Genomic DNA, 26,793 nt, shown 5'->3' on the forward strand with positions numbered 1-26,793 from the left:
CCTGCAGGTTTTCATGCCCATTATGCCAAATACACCAAATCCTCTCCTGCACAGATGTTTCCTTGCAGGTTACCTCTTTGTAAAGTTCCACCCTGCTTGCAAAATGAACAGTTTCAATCTAGAAGGGCAGCCTATACATTTATGTTGTTGCTACTTGCCATTAGTTAAGTTAGGGCAGAATAATAAGAAGTAAAAAGTTACTGATTTCCTGAGGAGACTACATTTGATATCAGGAATTCCTTTAAAGTAACTCTCAATAGAACAAGGGTAAAAAAAACTACTGCTATCTCTATAAAGCCATCTTTTGCCTAGGGAAAATAACTGGTGTTTTTATTACTGTGTTGTTTGGTCCTTCTCAGAAGGGATGCACAGCAGCCACTCTTCATAGCATGCTATTGTGGTGTAATTAGAGTAACACCTACGCTGCTCAGGGCTTTAAATCAAAGCTGACATACTCGTTTATTCCTATAATTAACTTCTTGAATTCACAACAAAGCAGCTGGCATAAATCGTGTGATAATAAAAAATAAATTAAAAAAAAAAAAGTGCACACTCTGGCAGTACTGTTATTTAAGACAGCAGAGCCTACCGTGCTGTAGCAGGCTGCCTCCACACAACTGTTTGCCAACAGGCCACGCGGAGGCTGAGGTGATTCCCCAGACTCCTGGGGACCAAACCCCTCAGAGACCGCTCCCCTCAGCTGGAGGTGCCTCCGCGCACTGCCACGCTCCTATGGACGCTCAGCACCCCCAGGCACCTGCAGCTACCTGCTGGCGGCAGCCTTTTCCCCCCACCGGGAGCACTCGGTGTCCCTCACCACTGCACCGGGGTCTGAGGGGCTCCAACCGCTCCCCCTCCTTCGCCACCTCAGCGGGACCACCACAAGCGCTGGGCGGGAAAGACAGCGCATGCGCACGGCGCTCCCGGGGCCGGGCTGCCTGGGGTGGGGCGTGGCGGGACTCGTCCCGGTGCCGGTGCCGGGCTCCTCCCGGTTGCGGGCGCTGTGGCCGTGCCTGCGGGGCCTGCTGGGGTGCGGCGCCGGGCGAGCCATGGCTGCAGCCGCGTGGATGCCCGCGGTAGGTGCGGGGCCGGACCGGGAGAGCGCCGCCGGTCGTGCCGCGCCGGGCGGGAAGCGTGGGCTGCAATCGCCGGTTCTGAGGGGAGCGCGGCGGGGGTGCGGCCGGGGCCCGCCGGGCGCTGCGGGGTGGCTCCCGCTGCCGTGACCTTGAGGTGGCCCGGCCCGGCCCCGCCAAGATGGCTGCGCTGCCGGCAGGGAGGGATGGCAGGGCGGCCGCACCGCTGGGCTGCCCCGGTCCGCTCCGAGCAGCCAGGCACGCAGCACCCACCCTGAGGTGGGACCGGACCACTCCCGGTGCTGTGCCGGGTCTCGGGGTGTGCCGCAGCCTCCGCTGGAGGCCTGGTGCCCGCTGTGCGCGTCAGGGTGCCGGTGTGATTCGTGGATGGAGCCGCGCAGGCAGGGGCTGCCATCGCCATGGTGAATTTTGTCTTCCGCGTGCCTCGGAATGACGCTTTTCATACACTGCTGGGCGCGCAGGGCTACGGCACCAAGCACACGGGTGTGAGAAGGGTAAGGGTTAATGCACCCAGGTTTCCATGCAGGAATTTGCACCGGTGGAAGCTTTGGAAGTGTTACCTCACTACGAACATACTGCTGTTGGTGAAACAAACCTTTTCTCTTTGCTATCTTAAGCCTCATTGTATCATCTCCTTAGCTGGAGTTATTGCAGCCGTTTTTCCAGTGTGTAGCACCTAAGGACTAAGGCTGCCGTGCAACAACTTCTCCTCACCTCCAGGCATGATGAGCGGCACTGCGGCATGCTGCACAGCGTGGCTGTCCTGGCTTGACCTCGTGCTAGGAATACCCGCGTGAGGAGTCGGGTACACAGCATGCTTGTGAGCAGCTTGGCAAGATACGAGCTGCTTTCTTTCGAGTTGTATGCTAGTTTGAGGCTTAACTTTAAAGTGATACGGCTTTAAAATGCACAGTTGCTGCAATATTGTCAACTGTTTAAAATCCCTTTGGTGCAATAAGATAGCATCTTCCTGTTCTGTGTTTCTGCAGGTTTCGCGATTGCTAGGTGCTTTCAAAAACCAAAAACAGGTGACCAGAAGTTTTGGTAGTGCTGTGAGTATGATAGTACCATTTCCTTCTTGTTTTTAAGAAGTTTCTCAAGAAAGGGCCCCAGAAATTGACTTTTATAAGATGGCTGCTATTAATTTTATCTTCTCAAAAAATAAGGCCTAAATAAGTGAACATACAGGCTCTTAATGCCATACTGGATATATATTGGTTAATCACCGTCTTTGGCTACTTCATATAAAAGAGTAAGTGCTAATTTAAAAGACTCTACTAAAAAAAAAAAAAGGCAGTGGCATGAAACCTTTTCCCAAAATATGGATGTAAGCTAGTCTTCTGAAACTTATCGGGAAATGGGCAAATATGGGCAAATTAGGAAGATTGTTGAGAAGCTTCTCATCTTTATTTTGCAGACATTCTGCTACACGCTGGATTTACTCTAAATCCTGCTGCTTTTAGAGTACTTCACATTTACAATTCTGCCTTTTCAAGGCCCTCTTTAATGTATTTTAGACACTGGCTGTGTATTTCCCTGTAGATGTTTTACCTTCTTTTTTTGTGTGTTTGAGGTGCCCACAGGCCTTTTTTCAGTGAAGATGGCCTTGAAAACTGCTCAGGCAGAAGCAGGGCTCAGCAGCACTGCATGTACCCTTAAGCAGGGCTTAAGTTTAAGGAAGAATCGTGGCTCTTAATTCTAAGTTTTCTAGAACTGATGGTGGAGAGAAGAAACTGAAGTGTAGCTTGTGTCTTACACAGTATAGAAAGTTGTATAAGGTAAGGCTCCTCCAGATCTGCTTATACCACATTATTGTTTCAGATAAAACCTTATGAAATTCTGAGTATTCTCTTTGGAGGAGGATGGCAGCATATCTTGTCACTTGATTCTAGATGGGATTTGACAAGGAATGCTGTATCCAAGCTGCCTTTTTATAGGTAGTAATGATCCCTTACAAAAATGTTGGGAATCTATAAACAAAATAAAGATTTGGGGTGTGGAGGATGAAAATAGCAATCTTCAATATATTTTTTAATCAAAGCAGAGTATTTTCTTCCCCTGTTATCCAGTGAGCCTAGGGCGTGCAATTTTTTTCATCTGTTTGAAGATGACAAAGGAAAGAAAACTGAGAAAATCATGGCAGAAAAAGAACTTGACAGTATTAAATTTTTTTTTTTTTTTGAGAACTGCTTGAGAAGTTTAGATATGTTTTTGTTTTTATTTTTTTAAGCTTTTCATAAACTAAGTCTTTCCTAGCATGGGTCAGTATTACACAGCATGTTGATAATACTGGAGATGTATGGAAAACAGATGGCAGTGCTGTCTCCTCCCCAGTTTTCAAGAAGAAAGCATGCTGAGATCGCTTATTTCAAGGAGTACTGAGCAGGATCCTGTCTTTCAAGTTAAATCTGTGTTCTAAAATAAGAACAGTAGGCAAATTTTTTAAAAGTTCTCCTAAAATGCTTGCACGCTCCCTTTGAAAAAAAGCTAGTCACTCTTGCTTCTCTGTCCAGTACTGCTACTCTTCATAGTGATTTTTGGTAACTCAAACTTTGTTTTCTAGCAGTTACTTGGTTTCTGCAACTTATGAAAATGTTTCCTGCATTGAACATAGCATTCATTAGCTGTACTATTTTTTTGTACTCTATTTCTTTGCCTAGGTACAAACAGTAACTTTAATCCCAGGAGATGGCATAGGACCTGAGATTTCTGCTGCTGTCATGAAGATCTTTGATGCTGCCAAAGTAAGTCGATTTGTCTTGCTGTGAGCACTGTGCCTTTAACTACCACAACAGACGTTATCTGGGTTATAGTTATAAATGTTTTTAACTTCCAAACGAGTGAGTCATGTTTAAGCTATTAAAACTTCTTGGCAATACAAACAGTCTGAAGCTTCAGATGTTAAAAGATAGTATTGCAATATCATGGCAGTGTTTGAAAGTGTTGGCTGGCGGAGTAGTAGTGACTTGAGAGCAAATGTTGCACTTAAGTTCTGGAAATGTGAACTCAATGTATCATGTAAAATCATCTTGTTGATGTAGCAATCCTGAGCCACTGATAGGACATTCTTTGATCCCTTGTGACTTCTCAGTGCAGATCAAAGCATATGTGAAGGGAAGGGACTATCATATTATTAGGAACCTTACTGCAGTTATTCTGCTGCACTGTTAAATCGCATTCACCTTTGTGATAATGAAAACAGTTCAAGGAGAACTGTTTTTCTACTTATCCCAGGAACTTCATGAGAATTTGTATTGTTTCCTTGGAAGAAAATAGTGCTCTTTCTTGAGGAGCTGTTAAAGCGCTCCCTATTAGTAATAGTGTCAAAGCATGTTCACTTTTTATTACAACTGTCCAACTTAGATTTGGAAAAGGTGAAGTTATCTTTAATTACACATGAAAGCTTGTAATAGCTATGTCTGTTTTGGGGGAGGGAGGCAGGAGGTGTGGCAGAGTAAAACCTATTTTGTGTATGAGTGCAGGTTTTCAGTCCTTACTCTGATCTGCTCATTTTAAAGGGGATTCTTCTTCTAGTATGTTAAGCCTAGATTGGTTCTGTTTGCTTATGTAAGACCTTGCACCTTTTCCTTTATGGCCTTTCCTGATGAACAGGTGGCAGCCCGTTTCCTATTAGAAGAATCCCATGGTGAACGAAAATTCAGAAAGCACTGTGGAACACTTGCAGATTCCATTTAGATAGCAGATGTATCCATGTTATGCACTGTCTTCCAGGCTGTTTGTATGATCAGTTCTCAATGAATTCCATTTTCAGATGTCTTATGTCTCTTGAATACAGGGAACTTGAGAACTCTAACAGGTTAAAGGAATTAGCATGTAAATGCAGTTCTCATGCTACCTGTATATCATTACTAGGTAGGCATCTTGTGATCGTGAATTTTGTGCTGGTATAGTATATTGATCGTACTATTTCATTTTCAATTACTTGTGTTTTAGAAGTTGTTGTTGTTCTTATTTTCAAGTTCAAGCATCTCATGCTTACTGTCACTCACCAGAGAAAAAATGTTTAGGAAGGCTTGGACAAAATTCCTTGAGCACCTTATTGTGAAAAATGAGCTAAAAGTGGAAGCAAAAGTCTTCATATTGAAGTTAACATAGAGAAAATGTGTTTAGGCTCCTATTCAGTGGGAAGAGAGGAATGTTACAGCCATCCAAGGACCAGGAGGAAAGTGGATGATACCTCCGGATGCCAAAGAATCTATGGATAAAAACAAAATGGGATTAAAAGGTACTTGGGGGTTAACACAAAGGTATTAAATACTGTTTTATGGTGAGTTTGGTTTAAAGTAGAAGTCCTTCATCAGTAACGTAATATAATGGCTAATTCTTGGGGACAGTCTGTCAGGTTGTCTTCCGTAGTCTTAAAAACAGTCCTTCATGTCAAAGCTGTAAGTGTCACAGATTTCCTAGGAAATATGTTAAAGGTGGGCAGTACTAAATATCAACTTTGGACTCTAAACAGAATGCATTTCCAAGGTAGTCGATATACAACAGAATGTGGTAATTATACTCACAAAATGAAGATACTATTAATTGACTTCAGTAAAAACCTTTTCTAAGAACCCCTGTTCCACTTGAATGAGGGAAACCATTTGGCCCTTGAACAGCTGATTTATATCACTCCGTAGTATTCTTGATGGCACAGAGAATTTCTGTGGCATTTCAGTGTTAAGAGTTACATAGAAATTTGGAGTTCCTCTGGCGGAGTGCCACAGAACTTTACCTAGAGTTTCAACTCTGAAATTTGTGGAGTAGTTTTATCTCATTTGTTTTATTATTTTTTTCCTTCAGGCCCTTTAAAAACCCCAATTGCTGCGGGACACCCATCAATGAATCTGCTTCTGCGTAAAACCTTTGACCTTTATGCAAACGTACGTCCCTGTGTCTCAATTGAAGGATACAAAACCCCTTACACAGATGTAAACATTGTCACAATAAGAGAGAACACAGAAGGCGAATACAGTGGAATTGAACATGTGGTATGTTGCTGGAAGTGTTGTGTTTCTGGCAGGGTTTCTATGTTTTGTTAACAAAAACTTTGCCCATCTCAGTTGTTTATTACTAAGAGGCTGAGTGGTGTTTTTTAAGTTCTTTACCCACAAAAATGTTCTTTTATTGTGGTATGCATTGTGCAGGCTGCCTTGCTGAAAATTCTACTATTTTGTTGTTCCAAACGTTCATACTATTGGTTTGAAAAAATAAGCTTCCGTTTCCACTAGCAATGCAACTATTGTCTTTCAGATTGTTGAAGGTGTTGTGCAAAGTATCAAGCTAATCACAGAGGAAGCTAGCAAGCGTATCGCAGAGTTTGCTTTTGAGTATGCCAGAAACAATCAGAGAAGCCACGTTACTGCTGTACACAAGGCAAATATTATGTATGTTGAAACTTCTTTTAAGAACAACAAAAAATAATAAGCTTTTATAAATCACTTTAAATTTTCCTCCAATGTCTAACATTAATGCTAGCAGGAGTAAGAAAAATGGGTGAAGTAAATGCCTCATAAGTAAAATGGACAATACTGAACTACTATTAATAGGTCTGGAGTGACTATATGCTAATGTTTGTATTAGTAAAAATGTGGGAGTGCTGTGACTTTCTTCCCACAGCTCTTACTTTAAAAATAAGCTAAGAAAAAGAATTAAAAAAATGAGGATGAAAATAGCTAGTGTCTTTTACAGCTTCCAAAGCACTTCATAGTGAACTGAGTCACACTGCACGTGATAGATAGTACGTCACCACCTGTACAAATTTAGTAAGCCTTTAGTAAAAGAACAAGTCAGTTTGGGAATTAATGCGTGACAGTTAAACTACTGCTCCGCAAACATTTTAGGTGGGAATACAAAAGGGTTAACTTCTTTGACTGTACCATGTTAAAAATATTTATATTTAACATAAGGGATTAATAGTCAGCAATTAGGTGTCTGCACTCTAATGTTTTTCTTTATTTAAATCCCTGTTGCATGCAGTCATCTTTACCTCAATATATTGTTTACTTTACAGTAACAGCTGTATTCTCTCACTTAATTGCAGGAGAATGTCTGATGGACTTTTCTTGAGAAAATGCAGGGAGGCAGCAGAAAACTGTAAAGATATTAAATTTAACGAAATGTATCTAGATACTGTGTGTCTGAATGTGAGTATTTATCTGGTTTAGTTGTGGTTATTTTTTAGTTTACTTTCTTAGCCTTAATAAAAATATACTTCTTTCTAGATGGTTCAGGATCCGTCACAATTTGATGTGCTTGTTATGCCAAACTTGTATGGTGACATCCTCAGGTATGGAGATTTTGATTTAAACTAAATCAGCATGTAAGATACTGTTCCAGAAAGTTAATCCAGTTACATGCTAGCCAGATAAGTTACTGTTTTCTGCATCCAAAGTTTAAATCTTAATGTTGTGGTTTAACCCGCTCGGCAGCTAAACACCACGCAGACTCTGAATGGGAAGAAAGGATGGTATTATTACACTAATATTATTACTATGTAGTTGGAATGAGCTATATGATGAGAATACACTTCTTACTAAAAGAAAAAAGTTTCTGCGGGTAGAGGCTATGAATATTACTCAAATGGGGTTGGGTGTAGGAGGAATTTCTCCAGAAGTGTGAAAAAGTTAATGACTCAAATTGTAGCACAGAATACTTGGATAGATAGTAAGGAAAACTTGCTGTTTTTATTAGGAAAACTTACGTAAGATGACTGTGGGAATATCACATTTAAAGCAAGCTATCCATAGAGGTAAATGATTCTGAAGATTGAAATGTATGGCCTCTTACTATCCTACCAGCTTTTGGGTTTTGTATTGTATTTTTTTCACTTTGAGATTAAATTTCATATTTAAAAAACATTTCTACTACAGTTACTTGATGTCCTGAAAGCCAAGTCAATCAGCAGATGTTTTCCATTCTGTAAAAATGTTTAAGTAGAGTGTAAACTCGATTACTACTTTAAAAATTAAAGTAAAATTAAGTATCTTAATCTGAACTTTTTCAGTGTACAACAGAGCACTGCTTCTCTTTGCATGTCCAAGGAGAGATGGAAGAAAACAGCCTTGGAATTTGATTAAAAGTTCAATGACAATTTAAATCCTTAAGTTCATCTCCTCTTTTCTGTACAGATGAGTGTAAAAGTAACTGATGCATAAGAAGAAATGTTCTTTCAGCTTTTCTTAAGATGGCATTCTCCTTCTGATAAGGATATCTGTCACCTCTGAGAAAAATCAGACTCCAAGTAATGCTTCTTGTTCTAAGAACTGGTAGAGGAGTCCACAAGGCCCTCACAGCAGACGTTGCAGTGTTAACTGGAAGATATCAGATCAGTTTGAGTCCCATCATCAGTACTATTTCAACTTACTTTACCTAGTTCAGCATTGCCAGTTTTGAAGTTCTCATGGAAATTCTTTTAACTTCATACTTCCAAAAAGCTTCAATAAATTTGAGTCTTTTTCTTGAAGAAGGGCACTTGTGTCACTGGAGAAAGTCACCCCCTGTGCTTTTTTAAAGCATGAGCACAATGCCAAAGGTTTCTTGGCCTGAATAGATACAGAAGGAATCTCCATCCTGAAGCATTAAATACCTTAAGTTACAAGTTTAGACTGTATCCGTTTTTTTTCTAAACTATAGTTGATCAATTTAGGTTAATTTAAAAGATTGTTCTGCAAGCTCATCCAAACTTCTCTGCTTTTTGTTCATCTACTAGGTACCCTGTAGACAACAAAACAGTGTGCTAAAATATTAGAGTTTTAAGAGTCTTATCAGTTTTTTCAGCTTTGAGGGTACAGAATGAAAACTGTAGGCAGAGTTGGTTTGTTCTCTCCTATGCTAATTTTGGAGGAAACTAAATGCAAATTACTAATGTCTGATGGTCTGCTGATGTCAGATTTATGACTTTCAGGCTGTTCAGTAAAGAGAAGGATAAAGCCAGTCTTGTGCCACTTGGAACATATTCCTTAAGTCTCTCACACAATAAACTTTACTAGTATTTCCTTTATCCGAGCAAAATTACTCCATTTTTTTCTAGAAGGCCTTTATATTCAGTAAATGGTTCTGTGGCCTCTTCAAGGGAAATAAGACTTAGATATGTACATATGTATAGATAGTACATCAGAATTTTTGCTAGTTCTTGAGGCTTTTACAGATTTTTTGTGCTTTGAGTACCTTTTGTTGTGCCTGTGTCTTAATCAGCTTTATTTTACTATTTAGAATTTCCTTTTTGTTCTTCCTTATTGAAACTTCTCTTGCTAGTAGTTCTGCAAGTTCTCAAATGTTCCAGTGGAATACAAGTGGCTAACAGGATCTATTCTTTCATATTATTCTTAGACTGTCTTGTTAGAATATTTTATTGTCAAAATAAAATGAGAAATAACAAAGCTATTTTAATACATTGCTGAGAAACAACTATGTGGAAAGAACATGTGGATTTTTTTTTTCTAGTGACTTGTGTGCTGGCTTGATTGGGGGTCTTGGAGTAACACCAAGTGGGAACATTGGTGCTAATGGAGTTGCAATTTTTGAATCAGTAAGTCTTCTTATTAGAGGTCTAATAGTAATAATTATTTTGTCTCAACTTGAGAATCTAAAAATTCCATGACACATAATGTGACTATTGAAGTAGAAACCCTGTGAAATTATTCTTTACTGTGAAGATGCTAAATTTTTACTCAAAAAATAGAACATGCATTACACACAAACTTTTGCATGTTCGTTTATGGACTATTTGTTCAGTTTTAAGTTGGTTGCATGCTTGAATTAACTAGGACATTTTTAGTAACTTTGTAACAGCAAGGTTCACTTTTCTTTTTAGGTTCATGGAACAGCACCAGATATTGCAGGAAAAGACTTGGCAAATCCAACTGCCCTTCTTCTGAGTGCTGTAATGATGTTGCGTCATATGGGACTACACAAGCATGCCACAAAAATTGAGACAGCTTGCTTTGATACAATTAAAGATGGAAAGGTAACATGAAGATGTGCAAATACATGAAGTGAATTAAAATAATATTCTATCATAGCGAAACTTAGAACATCAACACCAAAACAGCAGATGTCCTGCTTTGCTGGCCTGAATCATGAGCAGTACCACAGCTGTTCTCTTACAGTAATTATGTTACCCTCAGTGGTATCAAGTTTGCCCAGCTCACTAAGAGGGATGCTCTGTAGCTCTCCTTGTGTCTCAGTTTCCACTAGCTCTAAAAACTAGAACTGGATCTCTGTTTTTCATGAAAGGGATTGGACATTCAAGTAGCTAGTGTTGTTTTCCATGTGAGGTCTGTAATACATTTATGTTAAAATCAGGACCTTAAAGTGAAGTATGCTCATTTGCCTTTTACAGGCTTAATCACTCATTTCAGTGCTGACTGTAATACTTCTGCTCCTATTTTTCAGGTCACTTTTCTTTTTCACTCCTAACTACTTTGGCTCCTTTTTGGATTACTAAATAACAGTTAGGGGCAAAATTGTATCTGCTACTTACCTTTTCCCTTAACATTGTATGCAATTTCCCTTGGGCAATAAACTCTCTCCAGATTCCATACCCAAAGGGGATTGGAGAGGAGGGGGGAGGAGAGAGTTCTGCTCTGAAACCTGACCTGAATTTCTGCTCAGAGTTCTTTTGGTTCACTCACCTAGTTTGACTTCCACCTTTTCAAAACATAATTGGAAAGATCCTGATGATTGCCTTAAAGAGGATTAGTACTTAGCCATGCTAGTGCAATTATCTGGGGCAAGAGCATGAGAAGCTGCTTTGTAATTAAAAGTAACAAGCATGCTTAAACAAAAAGCTGTCATCATTTCATAAGTGGTCTGTTTGCAGCTACCTTGCTGTGTGTAGGAGCCAGTTAAACAAACAAACAAAAAACTAAACTTACAAGTGAATAAAGAGGTGCTCCTGTAAAGTTCCCATTTACTGCTCTGGAAATGAAATTCTCCATCTGCAGGTCAGTAATTATACAGAAAATAACAGTGCAAGTTTTGTGACATGGCTACTTGTTTACTAGTCGCTTACGATTTTATGATTACATGCTCACAACGGAGAGAATCTTTTTAAATTGAAAAAAGCATAATGCAATTAAAATGACAAGATTCTAAAATAGTAACCTTTTATTGCCTCTCATGCTTGCCATTTCTTCCCTTCCCCACCCCAAGCTATTTAATTGAGATCTGTGTGTGTGTGATATAAGGGGAGAACTAATGATTTTTAAATTACCTCTTAGTCTACTTTAATCTGACTAGGTTGGACAAGCAATGTTGCCCACTTTTTTAATTATTATTTTACTATCCTCATGCTGCCAGACAGGAGTTGTACTTCAAGAAAGTTTAACTGTCTGTTTTTCCATCTCTTAACTAAGCAAACATGAGACAATTGTTAACATGGAGCATTTTGAGAGCTGTCCATGTGCTTTTTCTGTGTGGGGTTCCTCGGAAAAAATAAACCCCCAAAAACCTTACTGAATGATACTCTTAATTAGTTAGCTTTGTACTGAGTCCTCATATATGAAATTTACTTCCAAAGGACAAACTTCTTAAGTATTCTTAACTTGTTTTTTCCTTAACTTTTGAGAGCTTTGGCCAAATTTGATTTCTTCCTGTAGTTAAGACAAAATCTCACACTGAGATAACAATGCTCCACGTTCGTACTCACTTTTCTCTACCGGCCTCAGTTTGCGTAGTTGTTATTGATGAAAGCTATATGGAATGCAGAAAAACTCATATGTGACGTAGCCACTCATTTGTATTCAGTACCCATGTACAACATGTAGAAGATAAAACTGCAGAGGCAGGACTACCCCCATTAAATGTTTTATTAATACCATTTTTTCTTCCTTCAGGTCTTGACAAAAGACTTGGGAGGTAATGCAAAGTGCTCAGAATTCACAGAGGAGATCTGCCGCAGAGTACAGGATACAGACTAAACATCTCACACGGCTTGTAATAACGCTGAGAGGATGCATCACAGAAGTACATTGTGTAACCTGGTATCTATATGCATATAACTTTATTTGTCTCTTAAGAGAGCAAACTTTTTAGGAAGGGTCTCTTCATTAATAAACTTAGTCCAAATGGCTACAGATGATACTTGTGCCTGCTTTCATTTGTTTCTATCTGGTGAAAGTTCTCATGTAAGTGAACTGTTTCATTTTCTTGTAACTGTCTACCATTTCAACTAGCTGGTTTTCACTTTCCACAAAGAAAATTTATGTGAATATAATATTAACAGAATTAGTGAATTCTAATAGCACCTTAATGTTTAAAGCCTACTTTTATTGATCTTACTGAAACTTAAAAGGCAGATTTTCAGCCTAACAGTAGCACAAGATAACCTTTACAAAAAGAAATGGGTATGAAATAACAGCAATTTGGCATTAAAAGCAATGAAAAAACACTTCCAGATGCTCTGTTCTTTCATGAAATACAGCTTTGTCTTTGAAAAGCATGAATAAAGAAATGCCGAAAGCTAGAGATTTAATTTATGTACATAAAGAAACAACAAACCAGCTAGGTGTGAGAATTTATATTAACATAAAGTTGTTTTTCATATCTGTACCAAAGTTGTTCTTAAACGTTTTCCTCACTCAAGCACAGTTTAATTTACAACAGAGTTCTGAAGAGAGAAAATAATAAAAACTTACTTCTGCCATATATTGTGAAGGAAAAGTATTAACTTTGCCAATTTATTCTAAATATTTTATGGCTTCTGCTGTATTGCTTTTTGTGTTGTACTTTGTTTTTATGCAATCTGTTCAGTGTATCTCATTGCACTGACTAGTAATTTTAGTCTATAAACTCTAGATGTAAGGGACTGGTCCTAAAAGGATTAAGACAGAGCTGAAGGCTTGGCTCTGCTGCCTACATTTCAGAAGTACATTTCATCCCTATTTGAGGGAATCTCAAATTCTTTTTTCTTCCTGCTTACTAAGCCCAGTAAGCACAAAAGCACCTTTTGTCCTTCCCTCCTTCATCACATACAGGTCCTCATGACCACTCTGACCTGGATGTCTTAGGGTATGCTTTCCATTAGTGCATCCTACAAGAAAATGCACATTTCAGAGGTCATGGCTATAGCATCGGATTATACGTAGTGCCAGAACCAGACTTCTTAAAGCTTTATTTCGTTAATAGGTATTACTCCTCTTAGTTACTTCTCATTGAGACTGGTTAGGCCGTTGTTTCAGACTTCAAACGATTTTGGGTAATATCTTCTAGCATCACTCTATAGAGTAAGCACCACAGCTGTTTTATACAGCCTAATGCCATGGTGGTAGAGGGACAATGAGCTTTATTCCTTATGCATTCCGCCTTTTGGTGAATAGGATGACAGTTCCTTCTATGTTTTGCAAGCTGCTGGCTGTGTTGTTTCCTTTAATCTTGTTTAAGAACTCTTGAAGTACCATTAGGCACAAAATAGGGAAAAAATAAAGTTTTTCAAGTCCAATTGCTTGTTGTTTTTGTAATCCTAGGCTGCTGTCATGTCTTTGCATTGATCTGATTGTTGGTACTTGCAACAAACTAAACTTACAGGATGTTTAAGACTGATCATGGAACTTTCATAGAGAAAATATCCTGTTCTGCAAGGTGTTTTTTGTTTTGGTTTTTAAATCAAGAACTGTAGTCTCCCTGCTTGTTAGCTATTGTAACTCTGCCAAATATTACTTACTACCCGACCCCTTAGCCCTTCACATGATGTGATTTATATTTTATAAGGGGAAGAAAAAATACAGTTCCCATTCGTAAGCATTAGTACGACATGAATGTTGAAACACAATGGTACTGTTGCAATACAGATGAACTTTCCTTCTAAACATTTTTGCTTTAAAAAGTCCTGTGAACTCTTTAAACTACAATTTACAACACAAACTTATTTTTATGTGAGAGCTCCTATATTACCTAGTTTTTCTTTCACTCTTAGGAAGCTATTCCCCCAACTTCTTGGATTGCTTGTTTTTAGGGGAAATGACACTTGTTTCAACATGGATTTAAGAAGTGATGACCTGCTGCTTTCAGAAAAGTCTCACTGAAGTCTAGCCCTTATAGAAGAGTGTTGGTTAGGCTTCAAAATGGTATGCTAGTGAAAATACGCTTCTCCCTTGGAAGGAAAAAAAGAGGCCTTTTGATTTTTTTTTTAATAATCATCTTTATCACTGGAATAGTATAACGGTTTTGATTAACACTACTGGTAACTACTGATCTACCAAAATAAAGCATGAGCTACAGCCAACCTCCTGCAGAACAACAACAAAAAAAAAGGTAAATCACTGCATAAAGATTTTCCTTCTATTTCAGTCTAGAGGAATTAATTAGTTATACCCCACTTCATACACAACATGAGGGTGTCTTTAATCTTGTTCATTTAGGGCATAAAGTAAAAGCTGTATCATAAAAAGGACGCACTGTAGATGCTTCTATACGAACAGGACAAACTATCAGGTGAGTATCAGGAATAACTAAATTAATACAGCAGTTTTCTAGTGAAACTAGACTACATAACAAAAACATATTTTCCTTAATGCTTATGATTAGGAAATACTTTCTTTAGCTCACAGATCTTCCTTAATGCTTGGATGAAAGACTTCTTACTCTTGATAGAAGGAGTCTACTTCTTTTCTGTATTTCTCAAGCACGGTGAGTCGTTTTAACTTCATTGTCGGACCTAAAGAGAAGATGTTAGTCACAACAGCAGAAACAGAACCAAAAATTTCTACTCTGTTTAAGCTTTGGTTCATAACATTTTCTACTGAAGAGCATTGCATGGAAAAGTATCTACTCTGTTAGCGTAGATCTCTGCTAAAGGAGAAGCAATTGTACATAAGGTTGCCTCCCTCTAATGAGCACTTCAAAGGAAACTATGGATAACGGAGTGATAACTGGGATAACACTTCCAGGTGTCTGTCTCCCTCCCCCCCCCCCCCCAACCCAAACACTAATTAAAAGGCTGACAGTATTGAAACCTTTTAAAAACCTTTTAAGAATTCCCAATTTATTCAAAAAAGCCTGATAATGTGTTTGGGGCTCTGTTGTCAATCCTTCACTTTATCCTCCATTTTTTTTGTTAAGACAACTTTTTGGTATCATTACTGTAAATTATTAATACTTTAATGCATAAAGAATTACCTAGAATTGCTTAATTGCCCTAAGCAATCTCAAATTTAGCCACAGAGTTGTATGCACACTAAATGACCACGTGTACTGTAGATATGTACACACAGCAGAAGCTCCAGTTTTTGCAGTCCGTAAAATGCTGCATAACTTTTTTCTTTTCCCTCTAGTGGTTGTACCCAGAATTTGGCATTTGAAACTGGATTTGAATACTCTTAGATCAGTTGAATACTCTTAGATCAGCAGCCCCATTACTGTGTGTGCTCATTAGGATAAATCAGCAAATCTTACCTAGTTCTCCCCCAGAAATGGAAAAATCTCTTGGCAGAACTATCCATTTTTGAATACAATGAACCCTATTTGTAGCATTCATGTTGACTTTGTTGATTCCCTCCTGAATAGCCTGGTAGATCGCCTGATCCCTTGTAGCTACTATCTCTGATACTTTAGTGGCTTTACTACCAGTCTTCTGGCAGAAATCTCTAGCTTGCTCAGTGAGGAGGTCAGTGGGATCTGATGTATCTGGGTCCAGTACACTCTAGAATATCAGATGAAGAAAATCATCAAATGCTCACTCTTAATGCATTAAATCAGTGATCATTAAATGATCAGGTGCTCCCCAACTTTTAAGAATCAAAGCAGCCAAGCACCAATACCCAAATATTATTTAAGCCTGAAACAGCAGAAATATCTATCTATATATGGTAATGCTTCATTTTCTTTCTATTTAGCTATCAAATGCAAAAAAAAAAAAAAGATTGGCTTAAAAGCAGAAGACATGAATAGACTTGAGACACGTCAATTAAAATATGTCTAATGACCTTGAATTTCTACCAGACCTACCAATTATTTCATCATTATAGAGGAGCATTTAGCTTAACACTGCATTGTTCATCATTGTACCATCTAACCACGACAAGTTCAAATCATGATGATTTGGTCTGTAGTTCCCATGCATTTTTTTTTTCTTTAACTAATGCCCTCCTATCAAATTTTGTGTCTTTCTACCAATGGTTCACAATCCTCCTCATTTTGTTAGGTGCAGGTATAATAGTTTCACTGAAATGAGTATTAAAACTAATGTACCTTTAGGGTCAATAACATGGACAAAAACTTCTTTTTGTCTCCAATCACCATGGCATTACTAACAATTGGGAGTTCTTTTTTCACAGCATCTTCAATTGGAAGCGGAGGCACGTTTTCACCTCCAGCCGTAATAATCAAATCTAGGAGAAATAAAAAACACACATCAACAAGGGCTATTAGTTGAATTCAAATAAATTCTAAAGAACAGGTTAATTCCTGGATGGATCCAAATTTCTTATTCTTACATGCAGAAATTCATAGTTTTCAAAAAGAACCAAACCTATTAAGTTGTTAGTATGATTCTCTTCAAAATAGCAATGCTGATAATTTCAAGTATGTGCTCAGATTTTCAATTCTCCCTCCAAGTAACACATTTGCTCCCATGTACACACAATGCAAATTCCATTATAACAAGCTCCAGATACAGAATAGTTCGGCTGGAAGGGGGCCTTCAAAGATCATCTAGTCCAACTGCATATAGTATAATATATTTTTATACAAACCAGTAACCGTTAAGTCTCATAAATTGTATAACACATACCTTTTCTCTGAGCAGTCATCCCTTCCCAGCTAGCATAGGATTCACTCTTTATTTTACTGTTGTTGGCTCACCAAAAAGCAAGTTTGTGGTTAACATCATAATTAATTCTTAGAGTCACCAACAGGGGCCAGACAAAAGCAAGTTACTACTACATGAAGGCTGCACAGAAGCAACATGGAAAGAAGGGAGAGAAACATGAGGAGGGAGAAGTCAAGATCTGTGAGAGGAAGTTCACAGCAGAAACAGTCATTCCTGCCCTACTCTTGACATGAGGGGAGTATAATGACAGACTGGAATCTTAGTATTTTTGAGGTTTGTAAACAATGGTAGGGATACTGACCATTGATAAGGGCATGTGTAACTCTATTTGAATGCATTCATTCTGAAGTATAATACACATATTTACTGAAATTTTCACGACTGAGAATTATCCAAGTAAGTTTCAACTCTGTTTTAATTACACTGTTGAGTTCTCACTGCCCTCAAATAATGGTCTTGGCAGGGTTTTAATAAGTAACATGCTTCAAGAAATAAATAACGCAGGCCAATGGCAGACCAGTCCTTTGTGTAGTAATGCAGATTATATATGAAAGATTGGGTTGATTCCTAAACCACTGCCAGTGATAAAAGAATTTAGATGCAGTTAAGGGAATATGGCACCCTTTCAGCACTCACACATTTGTTCTTTAACATCTCTACTGCTCCGGAACAGCAATGATCAGAAATAACTCCCAATCCATACTCCACATTCTGGTAAGGAGTACGCATTCATCTCATAATTATAAATGTTATTTCTCCCTAGTCAACACAGTGAGTGCATTTGAGGAAGCATGACTTGCGTTTATAGAAAGAGAGATTTCTGTCAAACCACATAAATACAGCAAAGTTGTTGTGTATCCAAACTTGTAAGAGGTTTTCATTTCCTTTCCTTTTGCCCTAATGCTGTTTTTGTCCTAGTTTTTCCAGTCTGAAATGTCAGCTTTTTCCCAGCTGATCAGGAAAACTGTAATAATTGTAACAACTTTTTGCACAACTATACAGATACTCCCTGTATGGGCTCCTTTAGCAAAATCTTGGTGCTTTGCAACTTCTCTCTCTCTCAGATATCAAAAAGCAACTTCTACCGTTTCATGCTTAATATAATGAGTCCTAAAACTTGTAAGAACAAATCAACCAAACAAAGAAGTCACTAAAAGAAGAGCTTCTTTACTACCTTCTATTACATTTTACCTTATTTGGACTTGAATTTAAAACTTGAATGAAACTGGACAGATGCTTATTTTATCCAGATATATCCTACCCTGTAATTAGGAGTAATCGTTATTAGTTCAACAATCAAGGAAGATGTGAGTGCAACACAAATGTTATGACAGAATGAGACCAGAAGATGTTAATAACTACATGAAAGAAAAATGGATCAGATGAGAAAGCAAATTAAAATCAAGGTAACTGTATTTGGTGCAGGCTATTAATAGCACCTACTCAAGTCCTGATGCCTAATAGGCTACTACCTTATCTTATGACAAATTCACTCATCTATGTTCTCTCCCTAGTGATTCATCATATATTCTAAGATGATAGTTACTCAGTTTTTAAATCTTCTTCTGTTACATGTCAACCATGACAAATCTCTCTCTACACACACATTTTGAAAAAGTGCTTCCACAGTACCAACAACCAGTGTTATTCAAGCAAGACTTCAACCTATATACTGTAATAATACCCAGGTTTACTGCTTTAGCTCTCCCTCTGCTTTCAAATTTCAATAGTGGCCTCTGCAAACCGCCTAAGGCATCAGAGGAACCTAGCTCTGACCTACAGCAATAACTTTTATATAATAGAGGGCTGTCTCCTGTTACTGTCTAAACATTCTAATGTGTAATTAAGACAACTGGGCAAGATTCAAAGGAAGAGCTTAATGGATCATTAGAATCAAAGACAACACATTAAACCTGCATTACTATTTTATATGACTTATTCTTAGTAATAATGAATAAGGGTCTGGGAGATGAAAAGCCTCATTGTAGGAACTGAATTATCTCCACCTATCACAGACTAGAGGGAAACCTTCCCTAAACAAAGTATGCCACAGTTTCATCATAGAAAAGTTTATTTTCCTTTCCTGTTAGATAAATTCTGCTTGCATTAAAAGAAAAACACTTATTTAGATGCACCACATCTGATATATGACTGACCAGTGATGAATAGTTACTACAAATATGATACAAGATTTTGCTTATTACCTTTAATTCTTCCAGTGACATAGAGAAAGCCATCCTCATCTAGTTTTCCTAAATCTCCAGAATGCAGCCACCCATCCTCATCAAACACTTCTTTTGTTTTGTCTTCCATATTTAAATAACCCATGAAAACAGTCCTTCCCCAGAAACAGATTTCTCCATTGCCTTCTGTGTCTTCATTCACCAATTTCACTCTGCAGCCAGGTACTGGTTTGCCACAGCTATTGGGGAAGAGCAGAAACACACACAGGGAACACAGAAATACTAAATTTAATATTGGCAGGACACCTACAATACCAAATCCCTGAACCTATCGAAGTATTAGTGTCAGTTTTCAGTTGTGTATCTTGCCTTGTGCTTTCTGTTCCCCCCCCACACCCCGCCCCATACCTTTAGGCATAAAAATACTTTTCTCTTTGAGGCCTCGTATTTGAAAGTTATCCTGCCATGGGCCAGGGCTATGCTACACGTCTGATCTAGTAACTATGTCCTGCATAAAATGCTGTAGATCACTTTCAGTGCTCTTGACTTGGCATGCTATGGAGGAAATGTGTTCAGTTTCTGACTTGAATGTTTTGTCTCCCAAACTCAACGGACTGGCAATGCGTTGAGAGAAAGTAAGTGGTAAGATCATTGCTGAACTCAGTGAATACTTTTCTCATAATGAAATACAACACGTAAAATTAACTATAAAATTACCTGTGCTGCCTGTAATTATATGGCCCAGACAGGCAATGTGGGCCTGTGGTCTCACTCATTCCATAGGCCTCGTATAAGGTGATGTTCAGACCCAAGAAAAAATACAGTGTTTCTGTATTGAGTGGAGCAGCACCACAAAAGTGCTTCTGACAGCAAGAAAAACCCAGAGCATTGCGTATTTTAGCAAGCACCAAGTAGTCTGCTAACCTTGTCCAAAACTGCTTTAGGTCACTGCTGAGTACAAAACACAAAAGAGGAAGAGATAGTAGTAAGTCAGAGGAACCAACAGAATTTCCATAACAAAATCAGATGCAAGTTTTGTTTAGAGATATATTTGCCTTTTGGTTTTGGATGTTGACAGAAGTCACATCAATAAGAACAGGTAACTTATTTCTCCTTGTTTCATTTATTCAGTGTCTTTCATTGCAAGTGAACTCCAACTCCTAAGGTGTCGGAATACTGCAAATTGAAAAAGAGGCTACAAAATCGTACTGCATAAGACAAAGCTCTGGTATTCCTGATTTTTTATCAGTTAAATGAATCTCTGAGAACCAGTAAAATCTGAAATTTACACAACTTATCTGAGGAGTTGAAAGATCAGACAAGGAAATCAGTACCAATGTGCAGTATCTTTGGAAATTCCATTTTCAGTAAGTCATTTCACACTTCATATTTCACATTTTAAGAACTTTGGAACTGTGAGTTAAGTTAATATTTGAATTTATACAATATTCAGTATCTGTGCACTCTTATCCAGGAAAATACCTGTTACTCAGAACAGATGATTTATTTAGAGCTCACAGAATTCAGGGGGTTGGGATAGTCCCTGAGTTTGTATCACGATGAGGTATTCTTGCTCCCATGGTGCATACTCCAAATTGTCATGAGAGAGTTTATGTTTGGGCTGCCCTCAAAATGAGAATTTTCCCCTTCTCACACAGTTCCTTCAAATTCATGCCCTTTCTTCATACCAGTAACTAGTACTTGCACAGTCACATGGGAGGCTGGACCTCTCCCAGCTGAAAACTAACCAGTTCAACTCATAGAAGAGACAGAGTTCAGGGAGGTGTTAGTGGAAATACATTCTTGGAGAAGATGGACGGACCCATTTAATAGTCACTTGGGTTTATGATTAGCTTACTGTAATTGATAACTATATCCTCCCTCTTACATTATATTTGGAGTGTTGCTAGGCCAAATTTTACCTGTTTACATCTAGAGAGTCTCACTGAAGTTTGATATTTCTTTTAAGCAGATAGCTACTTCTGGGATGATGGAGATCTCACTCACAATAATACTTACCTGCTTGAGCAGTTCAGGTTTCTCTCTAAGCTAACTGACATAGCCCATGACAGCATTTTCCTCTTCAGAAAACCTGATTGAGCAGAAGCATCCTTTAACTTCTCCATGATTTTCTCCCACACTCTGGGAACTCCCATGTGAGACGTTGGCTGCACTTCTTTTAGTGTGTTGATCAAGCTGCCCTGTTAAAATCATTTTGAAACATTGCAAAAGGCCCACATCAGTGAAAAAGAGGTTTGATGATACAGTCTGCATCTTGCAATAACAATATGTAGAACATCACTAAAGATACAAGATATGAGCAAGGACTGCTGAACCTATTTCAATCAGGTACACTCACTAACATGGATCTGCTCTTACACACCAGGGGAAGTATGTACTCCAAAAGGAAAAAACACAGGTGGTTTAGTTCCTTCTGCCTCCCTTTCTCCCAAAAAATTCTTATACTTTTTCTGCATTAGAGGCACACTTCTACCTTAATTAAAGCTTACAGACCTGGACTACCAAATTTATATACACATTCAGAATATTTTGAGTATAAATTGTTAAGTTAGCTGTTTAATTACAGAAAACACTGGAACCAAGATCTACTCAGACTCTGTTGTATCATTTATGAGCTTTATGTGGGGGCAGGTTAGGGACCAGTTCCAGGCACACTCTTTTTATAGCAGTTTATAGACTCATAACTACAAAGAGACTTTTCTATGCAGTTTCACCACATGGGTAAATGGAGTCCAGAGCACTGCATCTTGAGACTAACAGATTTTAGTTTTCCACAATTCTTAAAATAATGGACTCTCAATCTTCATCTTCTGCACCTCTTCAAAAAACACATTTCCTCCTTTGGATGTTTTCTAAGATGAAAAAGTGCAAGCTTAATCAGGTGCAATGCAAGGCAGATACCTTCAGAGCATCTGGCTCAGCAAAGTAAACTTGTTCTCCCCATTTGATTCCAGTCCACAGGTCATATATCTGTGCAGCTATGTGGCTGAGTGGAAGATAACTGACTATGGACTCTTGTTGGACCTCTGCAGGTTGCATATCTCCTGCTCTGCTGCAATGTGCTGATGTCCAAGTTATCTATTTAAATAAAAAATAAACACATTAGATTTGTTTTTTTTCTTTTAACACAAACTAAGGATCCTTATGCTATGCCAACAAACCTATGACAAGTCTGCTTACAGAAATTGCTGAAGATGCTTCAATCTTTAACAACATACCAGATGGCTATTCCTCTGGTGCCATCCAGCCAAAAGCAAGATGAACTCATCTAGTAGCAACAACGGCCTGCAGATAACAGAAGTAAATGCAATCTTTCTGCTGCCTGACCTGCTGTGAACACTACCAACTCCCCAGGCCCTAGTGGCGCACTAAGTAAGGCAGCCACAGGCTGGATGGACAAGAAAATTGATCAGCCCCTTCTTTTGCAAGTCTCCTACTGTGCATGCTTTCTATCAAGCTGGCACTTTTCACCAGTGTATGTCTATGTGTTTACCTGAAAAAGAACAATAAATACTCAGTAATCAGTGACCTCACAGGACAGTTAAGTATCCGCAAGAAGCTCATCACATTGTATTGATCACCACATGGCTATGCACAAATTGGGATCATTAGCAGCTGTATCCTGTTCCTCTGGAAGCTTCTGGGAGATTCACCACAGTGGTTCACAAGTGACACCCACACACACACCTCCCATAAGCAGAACTACATCTGTGAATAATGGTTAAGATTCGCTGCTTGACTTCTTAGTGAAACTCTGTTTCCCCCTTTTCTTCCCAGTTCTTCTTTATCTCAGAAGATGCAGCCAAAGGATGCTAAATATACATATATTCATTAACAGAATACAGTATATGCAAGATCCACAAATATGTGTGATGGTAAGAGGAAAAAAATATACACATATGCATAGCAGAAAAAGAGGAGATGGCTTTTTCAGAGGAGTCTAATCTAAACTGGGTAGGATAGGACACAGAAAAAAAGTTACTCAGCACAGCAGGGAAAAGATAGAAATCATGCAATACCTGCTCTCACAGTATGTTCCAGCCAGTTGCTTTTCTTCAAAATAAATTTCAAGGTTAACATGAGAGTAGGTTTGGTCTAAGAAAATAGCAATTCTCCAGAAAAGCTTTTAAGGAGCAGCATGCTGTCAGGACAGGCCACTCCAGATTTAGGTGGCAGCATTGGTCAAGGAGCTATTGGAGACTTAAACACGGTAGGCAGAATGGGATGTCTTTGAAACGTGGCTATATTGATTGCTTATCCTCTTCATCCTCCAAAGCCTCACAGCATGCAGGCATGCTCACAGTAGATCTGTGTGGGTGCATATGACTGACTCAGCATTGGTTTTACAGATGGACAGTGGCAAACTTCTTTTGACTAAAGAAGGCAGCAGCAGTTACAGGCAAGGAGTGTTTTCCACTGTCAGTCAACATAAAAATAGCCTGTTTGTGATCATCAGCCAGAAATAGTTTGGCAGCTAACATGGAAATGACACCAGACCCCTTTGAGACAGAAGAGCATGGAATTTGCAATGTCAGATAAGTCTTTTTGTCCATCGACTCCACTATGTTCTCCTTCCAGATATTACTGTGCTGATTCCCTACATTTGGGTGAATTGCTCACTATGTGTAATAGTTTCTGCATTCTTCTAAGAGGAGAGGTGACAACTTAGGCCAGCCCTTTCACAGACTAAGTGTTCAGAGAGGCTCTCTACCACTTCCCACTCCTGCTCAGCCACCTTAAGTAAAATAAACCAACTACAGTCCAGATCTTAGCTAGCAGACCTTTGTGGAGAGCCATTTTTGCAGTTGACTTTGCTGTTCTCCATCAGTGGGCAATTTTCTATTCACAACAATACAGCTAAGGTGATTACGGACTAAAAAAACATCCAGGACTAAGACTGAAAAAAAAAAAAAAAGAAAAGTAAAATTTGCAAAAGTAGTCTGTCTCAGGCTCTTCTTACAGCAGCTGGCTGATGCATATGATTTGCTTTAAGATGACATAACAACATCACTGAAACATTATGGCTATATATAAATTATTTGCAGAATTAAAGTACTGTATCTCACAAACAACCCAGCAAGTAACAAAATGCATACTCATAAGCTACATTCAAATTTGTGAAATGCTACTTAGAATGGAGTTTTATACTTCACCGTGCTTAAACATAATCAAAATCAGATGACTCCATTTTGAATATTGCTTTGTAGTACACTATCCATGTTGCAAAACCAGAGGAATTTCAAGGCTCTTCTATTATGCACCAGTCATTTAAAAAGAACAGGAATAAGTATCCTCATACTTTGCTATTTTTATACTAAAGGAGGAGCTTAAAGTACACACATTGTCATGACTCAACATGGCTCCTTTTGGCTTCCCAGTTGTTCCGGACGTGTATATTAGTACACAGCATTGATTCGGCTTTTGGGAGTTAATAATATCATCCAAAGTAGCATCAGATATGTCATCTCCCAAGTCCAGAAACTCTTCCATCTAGAGCATGTAACAGAAAATACAGGATATCATGAACCTCCTTGCAAGTGGAAAAGATGCAGCACCTTACCAGCCTAAAAAGAATGGCAGAATAAGTTTAGTGCCTTACTCTGAACACATTTCCAAGACAAGTTTACCTCAGGTCTTGCCTATGTAAAGAACATAAGACTAGTGTATAACTTTATGTGGAAACTGCAAACAGACTGTCTGAAATTATGCTGCTACATGTCTTCCCAGTGCCTATGAAGGGAATGGTAGTCTCATTCCTCATCTAAGACAGATATTATGTACAAGTCATAGAGGATAAAATTCTATTACTATCTTACACCTAGGAGGACTATGATTCTTGTTGAAAAGAATCTGGATCTACATTTTTAAGAGTACACTTATGACATTCAACTTATAATTCACCGTTCTTGTACCTAACTATATAAAGCAAAAGAATGAAAGCTTCTGTGCAAAAGCATCATCATCTAGATGTGTGAATGGCTTGCCCAAATTCCCTGCTATTTAATAGCAAACAGAACATATAATGCTGGTCACAATCTCCATTCAAATTTGCCTCCATCTAGAATGAGCTAAACTTTTCATGATGGTGGACTTCTGTACAACACAAATTGGTCCCAGAAAAATGCTGAGCCTGATCATCCATATTTTATTGGTCGTTCTCAGATGCATCTACCACATGCACCTGATATCCTGCTGGGTATGCCACTGATTTCAATGCAATGAAAACTAGGGTAAATAAAAATTAGTCAATAACCCAAGAGTCAATTTCCCATTGAGATCCAATGATTCAACCAGTGCTACAGAACTGTATTATCCAAGAGCAAGATGCAGCACCTCCATTCCACAATGATTTCTTGGAAATATATCTAGGACCACGGACTAATAAAGAGGATGATGTGAAGGACAGCAGAGGTTAAAACCTCCCCTTGTGCATGACGAGGAGTTCATTCCTTCCTTCAGACCTCTGCTGTTGCTAGTGTGCTACTAAGGTTACAATAGCTAGCCTCTGTGGCACCCAGACTTCCTTTTCTTGGGTGGCAACACTGTCCTAGCATTCTGCTAACCACCAGTGACAAGCTTCATACGTTCTTCCACCATATCATCTCTCTGGGAAGAGGGGGAGTACAAAGCACAGCTCCATAGCAAGAAAGGATTCATCACATATTATCTCTTCCCACAGAATACAGCCGTATCTATTTCACCAGCTCCTGGAAAGTCTGGAGGTGTCAAGGGTGTAATTGTTTCTATGTGACTTATCATTTGCTCCTGTTTTCCTGACCTTACTGTCTTCTCATACCAGAATGTGTTAATCACTTGTGCATCTGTTGCCCAGGCTTTATTTACTGAACAGTACCTGCAATAGCGAGTGTTCCTGTTCGGGAGTATGAAAGGTACAAACAGCCAAACACATTACTGACTACATTTGCCTTCTGGTAACATGCGCTGATAAGAGAACTAAAGCTTGGCCCCTACTGCAGCAATTGCTCATTACATCTCCGCTGTCAACTTCTAACATAAATCTCTTTCATCATATGCCATGTAGTTTGGGTGCCTTGCCTTCCATCCAAGTTATAAAACCATTTTTGCCTTTGGTGATTTGATCTCCAATTTTTCCTTTACACAATATAAACTAAGGCAACTGTCAAGACTTTCTCAAAAGCTACCCTCCTCTATTGAGAAAACGTGTCCAACCCGGCACTTGAACAGGGCGGTTTTCGAATGTACCTTTCAGTAACAGAATAAACCATGCATTACTTCTCTCTTCCAAAATTCTCAAGCATTTAGGCTTCAGCAACAGAATGTTGTTCCAGAATTAACTGCTAGCCTTATTCCTTTTACTATGAAATATAAGCAGCAAGATCTTTGTATCACATTTTTATTGTACTGGGATGTAAAGCATACTCCATACTGAGATGTACACTGTTGTAACACTGATTACTGTTTATAAACAGTATTATATTTATGAAATTCAACATAGCGTAAGTATTGCTATGCTGTTCCCTCTTCATTAAGAGGTTTTTCAGACTGGAATCTGATAATCTGAAGCCAACTAAAAAAGATAGGTTTTGTAGTCTCATTACATGACTATTTTCAATATATTGAAAAAAACATTTTTACAAAAAACAATTCCTAACATTTCTTAAGTGCTGGACTTCTACGACTCAAATTTCTGATCCTGCATTTGTCCCTTTTTCAGCTTTCTTTTTACCATGTGACCCGA

General features: G+C 38.7%; 3 protein-coding genes across 15 annotated transcripts in view; 1 reads left to right on the forward strand and 2 right to left on the reverse strand.

Annotated features, from left to right (window-relative positions):
* The window catches only part of CIB2 (calcium and integrin binding family member 2), a 44,539-nt gene extending 43,488 nt beyond the window's left edge, over nucleotides 1-1,051 (reverse strand). For all 3 annotated transcript variants that reach the window (XR_007708735.1, XM_050713025.1, XM_050713024.1), the window contains exon 1: nucleotides 818-1,051. Coding sequence is in view for 2 of the 3 variants with exons in the window: in XM_050713025.1 (XP_050568982.1) it covers nucleotides 818-1,051 (234 nt within the window). In the remaining variant the exon portion in view is untranslated. The remainder of the gene's footprint in view (nucleotides 1-817) is intronic.
* On the forward strand, nucleotides 943-12,183 carry IDH3A (isocitrate dehydrogenase (NAD(+)) 3 catalytic subunit alpha). Of its 2 annotated transcripts, none has more exons than XM_035554084.2 (11): nucleotides 943-1,076; nucleotides 2,084-2,146; nucleotides 3,755-3,838; nucleotides 5,226-5,340; nucleotides 5,904-6,091; nucleotides 6,354-6,487; nucleotides 7,144-7,246; nucleotides 7,325-7,389; nucleotides 9,546-9,630; nucleotides 9,916-10,068; nucleotides 11,939-12,183. In XM_035554084.2, the coding sequence occupies exons 1-11, from the start codon at nucleotides 1,050-1,052 to the stop codon at nucleotides 12,020-12,022; spliced, it is 1,101 nt and encodes a 366-aa protein (XP_035409977.1). In that variant the 5' UTR covers nucleotides 943-1,049; the 3' UTR covers nucleotides 12,023-12,183. The 2 variants fall into 2 exon arrangements, with proteins under 2 accessions (XP_035409977.1, XP_035409978.1); XM_035554085.2 differs by having other exon boundaries at nucleotides 2,084-2,122.
* Nucleotides 12,184-12,350: 167 nt separating this feature from the next.
* ACSBG1 (acyl-CoA synthetase bubblegum family member 1) overlaps nucleotides 12,351-26,793 on the reverse strand; it is a 39,042-nt gene continuing 24,599 nt past the window's right edge. For 7 of the 10 annotated variants that reach the window (XM_035554065.2, XM_035554067.2, XM_035554063.2 and 4 more), the window contains 8 exons: nucleotides 24,414-24,563; nucleotides 21,975-22,151; nucleotides 21,072-21,253; nucleotides 19,770-20,003; nucleotides 19,074-19,291; nucleotides 16,290-16,429; nucleotides 15,495-15,741; nucleotides 12,351-14,757 (listed from right to left, as the gene is read on the reverse strand). In XM_035554065.2, the coding sequence (XP_035409958.1) occupies nucleotides 14,681-14,757; nucleotides 15,495-15,741; nucleotides 16,290-16,429; nucleotides 19,074-19,291; nucleotides 19,770-20,003; nucleotides 21,072-21,253; nucleotides 21,975-22,151; nucleotides 24,414-24,563 (1,425 nt within the window). In that variant the 3' untranslated portion in view covers nucleotides 12,351-14,680. The remainder of the gene's footprint in view (nucleotides 14,758-15,494; nucleotides 15,742-16,289; nucleotides 16,430-19,073; nucleotides 19,292-19,769; nucleotides 20,004-21,071; nucleotides 21,254-21,974; nucleotides 22,152-24,413; nucleotides 24,564-26,793) is intronic. The other 3 variants (XM_050713023.1, XM_035554076.2, XM_035554077.2) reach the window with 3 other exon arrangements.

The sequence above is a fragment of the Cygnus atratus genome, chromosome 11 (genome assembly GCF_013377495.2).
Source record: "Cygnus atratus isolate AKBS03 ecotype Queensland, Australia chromosome 11, CAtr_DNAZoo_HiC_assembly, whole genome shotgun sequence".
NCBI lineage: Eukaryota > Metazoa > Chordata > Aves > Anseriformes > Anatidae > Cygnus > Cygnus atratus.

Bases quoted from the DNA above. Each gene is read 5' to 3' on its own strand.
- IDH3A (XM_035554084.2), top strand. From the start codon at position 1,050: ATGGCTGCAGCCGCGTGGATGCCCGCG. The intron at 1,077-2,083 runs GTAGGTGCGGGG...GTGTTTCTGCAG, and splicing joins CAGCCGCGTGGATGCCCGCG to GTTTCGCGATTGCTAGGTGC. The intron at 10,069-11,938 runs GTAACATGAAGA...TTCTTCCTTCAG, and splicing joins ATACAATTAAAGATGGAAAG to GTCTTGACAAAAGACTTGGG.